This window comes from Talpa europaea (genome assembly GCF_964194135.1).
Source record: "Talpa europaea genome assembly, chromosome: 7".
Lineage (NCBI taxonomy): Eukaryota > Metazoa > Chordata > Mammalia > Eulipotyphla > Talpidae > Talpa > Talpa europaea.
In genome coordinates this window covers 127,448,896-127,457,042 of record NC_140074.1, presented here as the reverse complement: position 1 = coordinate 127,457,042, position 8,147 = coordinate 127,448,896, and the positions used below count along the sequence as shown (strand labels likewise).

General features: G+C 39.1%; 1 protein-coding gene across 1 annotated transcript in view; it reads right to left on the bottom strand.

Moving 5' to 3' along the window:
* Positions 1–680: 680 nt before the first annotated feature.
* Positions 681–8,147, bottom strand: part of CEP112 (centrosomal protein 112) — a gene marked incomplete at both ends in the record, with an annotated part of 340,823 nt that continues 333,356 nt past the window's right edge. The window contains 2 exons of the mRNA XM_084238043.1: positions 681–824; positions 4,031–4,132. Of these exons, the coding sequence (XP_084094169.1) occupies positions 681–824; positions 4,031–4,132 (246 nt within the window). The remainder of the gene's footprint in view (positions 825–4,030; positions 4,133–8,147) is intronic.

Below are 8,147 nucleotides of genomic sequence, written 5' to 3'. Positions count from 1 at the left end.
GTCGTGATTTTCTCTAGATTTCATGGGCTTGTCAATTATACAATATGCTCCGACTCAGGAGGAGTTGGATAGACATTAAAAAAGGATATTTGATATCAAAATCTCATCACTTATGCCCAGAAGGATGCAAATCTTAGCTGCAGCGAGTAACAGAATCTTCTGAAGAGTGAATGATTCACAAGGTCTTTACTTTCAACTCCAGGCTGAACGAGTGGTTCATTCTTTCCTACACTGAGGGCAGACTGTTTGATGGCATGAGAGCAGCTAAGCTGAATCCATGTCAGCAAGGTTTCTGGAACCTCTGGTCCAGAAGGCTCTAGCATCTCTGAGAAGCACTCGGGGGGGTATGGGTAGGGATTGTTTTGACATCACTGGGCTGCTTATTCTGGCTTGGAGGACCTCTGCAATAGCACCAAACCTCCCGAGGACTCAGGCTTTGGAGGTGTGGGCTACTGTCTCAAGAACCGCATCGTCTCGCTATCTTTAAAGGGTGACAAATAGTGTTTCCAGAACGTTCAACTGTCTTGGTGTGACTGTGTAGGTGGGGCCCAGACTTGGAGGGCACCTTCGGTGTGCGAGCTCTGAGGGCCCTGAGCACTATGATGATGAGGGGTGGGGGGGGGCGTCTCAAAGACAGCAATTATTAAAAGTCAGTCCCCCCCGCCTCCACCAAGCTGCTATTATGGCTTAAGTATTTTAATGACTTCAACATCAAGCCAGGAATCACAGACACACACGAGACGAACAGATCCGTTGTACCTTCTGCCTTGGTAGGTAGTTAGTTCTTCTTGAAGGATGGATGCTCTCTTTTGCAGAAAGTTAACCTAGAAAAGACACCGTGGATGAGAAGAGGTGGACGTGGCTAAAAGGTAGCATGGGGCAAAGAGTTTGGTCAGATTATGTATTTAAGTTCAGATAATTCCCTAGATAAATTCAGAGGACTTGGTGACCATGTTGTGCTTCTCATATTTGATCACATGGTTTCTCTATTGAAAATCCATCAGAGACGTCAGATAAAAGTTCAAACTCCTTATTTCAGAGCTATTTTGATCTGGTCCCAACCAATCCATGTGGTTTCACCTCTGTTCACAGCCTCCCCACCAGCCCCACTTATTTCACCACCCCTTTCATACTCTGTTGCTTTTCCTTCTCTGGAGTGCTTGGCTAATGATCTCCTATCCACTGCCCACTCTTTGGTTCCCCCATGGAAAGCTTCCAACCCCCTCCCAAGGGCACCTCATCTCCTTCTCTGGACCAAGTCCACAGTGCCCTCCCCTGTAGTCCTGTCTCTATTCCTGGCACTTCCTGCACAGCCATGGAGTCGTTTCCAGATCTCTCCCTCAAACCCGAGGGCCCCTCTGGTGCAGGGATGGTATTTATTCCTCTCTGTATCCCAACCTTTTATAGGGTTGGGCACGTAGCTGGTATTCCCTAGCTCTTTAATGAATGAATGAGTGAGTGGAAAGAAAATTACTGCCTTCTGGAAACCTCAATCCATCCAAGGGATAAGCCTGAGGTTGGAGAGACAGTATTTTGTAGTGGAAAGAGTCTAAGCTTTGTCTGGAGTTTGGCCAACTTGGGTTCCATCCCTGGCTTCGACTCTATGGCTCTAGGAAAGTTACTGAAGCTCCTGGTACTACATCTGCGAAATGGGGTTAATGCAGCCACTTCCCAAGCACATGGGGATGACGCGATGTGACAAAGGGATGCTGCTTGGTGCAGTGCTCACGGCAGGTACCAGCCCTGGAGATCTGGGGCTGGAGAAAATGGGCAGCCTTGGGTAATCTCCTAAATCACAACTTTGATTATTTTGAAGCACAAATTTCTATACTAAATATCAGGTATAAATTCAAAAGCACCTTATAGAACCAAATAAAAATGAATTTGGGAAAACTTGTCCTATGTGTTGATATAATCGAGTCAGTGGTATTTGATCACTTCAGAACTGTTTACTCTTGATGCTTTGGTCTGCACAGAAACCATGGCAACGGTTGGTTCTGAAACATAGTTATGCAAGAGAGTACAGCTGGCAGAATAGAAAATGTGCTTGTCAGAGAGCACAGCACACCCCTTTCTAAATGGCTATGGAACAAAGTGGTCCCCTCAGTTTTGATGATTTGTAACATCACCCTGGATTAGTTTTATCCAATGCTTAAATGACCCCAAGGACAATTGATAATCTTGACAGATGCAAGGATTACACTGATTCAGCTTCCCTTCCCCCAACCAAACATTGCAATCGGAATTCTAGCAATTTTCAAAAAACACAGGCACCTGTGCTTTCAAACTAAATTTTCTCCCTATATGGCCCCTGACTCCTCCACGCAGCTGCCCACGCGGAGGCCCTGACGCAGCTGGCGGCACTTTTTCTGGGTCAACATCCAGTTGGAGGGGGCTAAAGTGGCTTTTACTACAGTGAAATGATATGAATGATAACAGAAGCCCTGCAGGTGGATAATCACATTTCTTTCTTTCTGTCTTTTTTTCTCAAACACACATACACACACATGCACACGCACACATGCACACACCCATGCACACACCTTTTAAGTTGCTAGGCTTACCTAACTGGTCCTATGGAAGTTCTCCACAAAGCTAATGGGTAAACCACACCTCGAGGAGAGCTTTGCATGTAAGAAGAGATGACTTAACCCCCTCTGTGTTAACACTCTCCTGCAGTACTTGTTTTTTTATACAGCAGTGAGCCCAGCCAAATTTCTCGCCTAGAAAAGCAATAGCCAACAGCAGCCAAAGGATTGACATGAGGGACATTTCATTTTCATAGAAGAGATGTTTTACTGAGGAAAACGGGAAAGGAATAACCCAATGTGCTCCACATTTCACCTTACACACTACATGTAACTAATGTGAATATCATCATACTACGTAATTTTCTTCATTCACAAATCAATTTATTGAACACCTACTATGTAACAGGCACTGTTCTTAGCATGGAGAACAAAGAAATTTTTCCCCTGTGGAGCTTTTCCAGAAAAAAGTAGGTTTTAAATTTCTAAATGTATTTGAAACGAGACTGTAGACTCTTTTGTTAGAGTTAAATCACTCATTAGTTCAAAAAGAACTAGCAATATATAAAATATACATAGTAATATATAAAATGTGTTTATATAGAGACAAATTAGGTTGGAAGTTTTAAAGTATTTAAATTTAACTCAAATTTTATCTCTCATATTATCTCTCATGGACTACACATTTTGAAATATTTAACCTAATTGTTTGAATACCTTGGCATTATTCTGCCTTGAACTCAAAATGTATCTTGTTATCTTTAAACAACCATAAAAAATATACCAGAATAAAAATGCCAGCATAACCATGTTCTCCATTTCTGTGCAATGAGGAATCAGCAGTGTGCTAAGTGATGGCACGCTGGGCCTAGTACAAGGAATAAAGGGCTGAGGCTGTACTGCAATGTGGACTGTAAATGAATAAACGTGACCATAAAGGATCTTTTAATTTCAAGAGTGCTTTTTTTTTTTTTTTTTTTTTTTATAGAGGCATGCTTTATTTATTTGTTTGCTGGTTTGTTTGTTTGTTTTGTTTATACATGCACTGGGCACAGTCAGAAGTGCAGGAGGGTGAGAGAATTCACCAGAGCCAGAGCGGGGAGCAGAGCAGGCAGAAGGACTGAAGTACACTGCTGAGGGGAGCAGCGGGCGGCAGGAGAGGTCTGCGCGCCATGTGGGACCCTCCTCTGGTGGCCGGGGAGCAGCCGGGGATCGAACCGGCCACGGGCAGCTTCGCAACCCAGCGCTCAACCGCTGCGCCACTGGGGAGGCCCTCAAGAGTGCTTTTAAGAAAATCTTACTAAGACAAATCTTCATGTTAGTAAGAAAAAAAAAAAATTAAAACATCCCCACAACAAAAATAATCCATTCTGGGGAGTAGGTTATGGTATGATATTACATTAACTTCTGAGATCAAATAAAAAATCAAACTTATTTGTCAGTTTCTTCTCAGGATATGAACATCACCTAAGTCATTGGGAATGCCTTGATTCTAGAATCACCTGTGACTTGAGGGAGGAAATGGTGTCCTCAAGTTCTTGTCTGAGAGATGCTGGCATCAACCCTTTGAATTTCGTTTCATATTCTTGTCGTATGTAAGTTATCTAAAGTGAAAAAAAAGAGAAAGATTGCATATATATTTTTTACTTCAGAAAGATGACTGTTGTTAATTTAAGAAACCCCAGAAAAAATATCTATTTATCACAAAGGTAAGGTTGTTACAGGTGGTAGAAGACCAGACAATAAAGATGAAGAGGAAACAGTTAACAAGCTGAAAAAGGTACTTGGGCTGACCTTGTGAGTCTGACAGAGTCCCCGTAACAATGCTTTTTTCCTTTAAAATCCCATTAACACAATTTTCAGCACTGGGTCAGTAAAATATCTGTTCTCTCTTCTCTGCTCATGACACACACACTACACTAACACTGTATTCTTTCCCTGACCAGGATTTGGTTTACTAGGATTATCCTAAACTGTGACTTGAAGATAATTCATGGTTTATGTTTGGTTTGATGAAAACACTCTCCAGAAATGACTGGGTTTCTGGGTGGCTTGGTATTATCTGTTTGGTTATGATAATACAAATGAAGAAGAATCTATACAGCTGTGTTATGTTAAAGTTAAAACACACATTAGTTTAAAAAGAACTACAGAAATATATAAAATATACATAGTAATATATAAAATGTGTTTATATAGAGACAACTGAAGTTGTGCAAATATCCTCAACACTGGAACTAATCCAGAGTGTCCTTGTCACCCTGAGCTTCTCTGGTTTCCCTCTGCCTTCAGCATAGAATTGGGTCTGTACTCAACTGGTGATGGGCACTGGGCTGGGTAAAGGAAGGTTAGAGGCTCATTCTATTCGTGGTTGTGAAAATTAAAGATGGACGTGAGTAAGGAACGGGGAGGAAAGTCTTTGGGAGAATATGCCTGTGTAGGATGAAGAGATGCTTGGATGTGAGTGTGTGAGTCTTGGAGTCTTGCTCCAGTGATGTTTCTGTATTTCTTTTCCTCCTAATATGAAATGTGATGAAATAAAAAATCTGTTACATGTACCATGTGTGACTTAATATTAAAACTGAATTTCAGTCTAGCCCATAAATGATTCATTGGACACACCTGGAAATAGGTAATTAAACTATGAAAATAAGTGTAACTGAATTCACTTATACAAGTCCATGAATTTACTGGGGATAACTGAAGATCACTAGTGTTTACATCCCAATTTTTCTTTTACTAAAATGAATCAAGGAAGAAATGCCTTCTAATAGTTCCACTACGTACGAAAATCCTATGGCAAATCCTCTAGAACATAATTTTTGGCAAGGAGATTTTTTGAGATATATTATCACCTTGTGATTTACACCTAAAGGAAAAACAGAAATAATTGATGCAATATTTGTTGGAGTTCATGTCTGCTGCATTCTCCAACCTACTTTTCTTGGACCTCAACAATTATATATCTGCCAGCTGACTCAAATTAAAGGCAATTGCAAAGTAAAACACATGTTTTACAAATAAGACCTAAGGAAAACATTGAGAGGTCACAAACTACTACAGTGATAACTTTTTTTTTTTAATCACTCAATACTGGCTCAATAGTTTTGAACCACTAGATTGTTAAAAAGGACTCACATGTGCTCTATTTCTCATGGACTGGTTTATTTAGAAGGTCTTCCCATTGCCTGTGCATTTGAAAGACAACTTTGCTGGGTATAAAAATGCTTCAATGCCACTTTCTTCCTCTCAGAACTTTGGAGACATTTCTTCAACGTTCTCTGGCATTACATATAGTTACAGGGAAGTCTAAAGCCAGGCTAATTGTTTATTCATGTTACATGTGACTTTCTTTTTATGCCTGGATGCCAATATGATCATCTTTTTCTTTGATTCAGTAGCTTCACTGGAATATGTTTTGGTATTCATTATTATTTATCAATTTTCTTTTTTTTAAGCTTTATTTTTATGCATATAAGAGCTGGGGTACATGCCAGAGGTGTGGGGGGAGGTGAGAGGATTCACCAGAGACAGAGTGGGGAACAGAACAGGCAGACTGACTGAAATACACTGCTGAGGGGAGCAGTGGGCAAGACAGGAGAGGTCTGCTGTGCCATGTGGGCAGCTCCCTGGCTGGGTATCGAACTCCTGCTGCAGTGGCTTCGGATAGCTTCACAGGTTGCTCCTTAACCCCTTGTGCCACCAAGGACACCCTATTATTTATCAATTTTCTTGAAACACTGTATATGTCCTTTCTATTCTTAAATTCAGTACTCTGAAGAAAAGTGTCTTCTGTTAGAATAACTGCTTATATTGTATTAGTTGTATATGTTCATATTGTATTAAATTATTTTCTCTTTGGTCTCTTCTTCAGGAATATAGATTTTGTGTATGTTGGCTCTTTTTTGACACTTCCATTATTACATTTTCCTCAATTATTACTTTTATGCTGTTATGATTTTCTATCTGTCTCATACTTTCATTTCATTTTGTGTGATTTCCTTTAGCCTGGTCACCATATTCCCTGGTTATGAATTTTCTATTTTTGTTTGCTGTAATTTTCTATTTTGTCTCTATAACTTTCTAATTTATCTACCATTTCCCCTAAGTTCTAAGAAATCATATTTCATTTCTGTCTAGTAACTTAAATAATCTTTAAACATTTCTCTTCTTTTTTCTTCTCTAGCTCCACTTTTTTCCTTGAGAAAGGTATACCAATGTTTTTTATAAATGAGTTAACACTGTGAAGAACTGTTTGTTATGAAGAACTGTAGTTTGTCAGAAACTTCCCTTTATTTCTGGCTAATTTTTCATTTGTTAGTGTTCCTTCTTTATCTGCCTCTCAACCTTATAAGGACGTTATGCTTATTCTTTAAAATAATTAAATCTAATTTTTGAATGGAAGCAACTATTTGCTGAAAGTTGAAATATGGGGAGTAAATTGAGAAGGGGTATGTCACAACTATGATTTGTTGTCAACACCCTTTGAATACATCTTTGACTAAATCTATTATTTTGTTTGGCCCTTTGTTTTCAAGTACTTTGGAGGTCATAGTCAAGCACTTAAACCCTTTAGTTCATGTTCATAGTAGTTTCTCTTGACTCACTTTTCTTATGTCTCTACTTGGAGGTAAAGCCATAGGCAGTATGTGTGTGAGCAAGGTTGCTCTTTGATCACTATTATCTCTCTTTAAACTCAGCATGCTATGTTTTCCAACTTTTACTGAATATATAAATATTTCTACTTCCTGTCTACTCCTTTTTTTGTTTTGTACTTTTAGTGAATCCGATTGAACTTAAAATGAGCCCTCACAGCACTTGAAATGACCTCATCTGGGAGTGAGACTGTCAATCAGGAAAATATTACTACCCTGCATCTTTAAATCCAAATCATCAATTTAAAAATCATTATACCAAGCAGAATCCTGTTACTTTAATAAAGTCATGGAAAACTTTAACTGATCTGTTTTACTCTATTTATGAGGTTAATAATATTACTGCTAGCAAACATTTATTGGGTATTTCCTATGTGCTGGATAGAATTACAAGTGTTTTAATAAGTGTTTGATCCTTCTGACAACCGATGAGGTAAGCACTGAGAGGTAAGTCATGATTTGAACTCAAGTGGTCTGACTTATTAAGAGCTTATTCTTAGCCACTATGCTCTGCAGTTTCTCAAATAATATTTCCACATGCTGAAATGTTTCTTCTACCCCAAAAGGGAATGTATCTCACAGACACCACCAGTCAACACAACCAGTTTCATTCACTACACACAGATGCTCTCCCTAACACACCACGGGCTGAGGAAGGGGACAGTCTTTCCAGATATCCATCTATTCAGTGCTCTTTTGTAAAAAAAGTAACAACAATAACAACAGTGATGAGAATAATTGTTTCCAATATGATACACTTCCCCATAATTTACTGGTGCTTTATAATTTTAATTAAAGATTTACATATATACAAGGCTAATTTAAAAATATGTACAAATGCAATGCACATATGACCCTAAATAAAAGTTCTACAAATCCCCTATACACACACATATTTAAGTCCTACCAGTGAAAGATATATCTAACTGTCAAATACCAAAATGATAAAGAGGAAGGAAAGCAT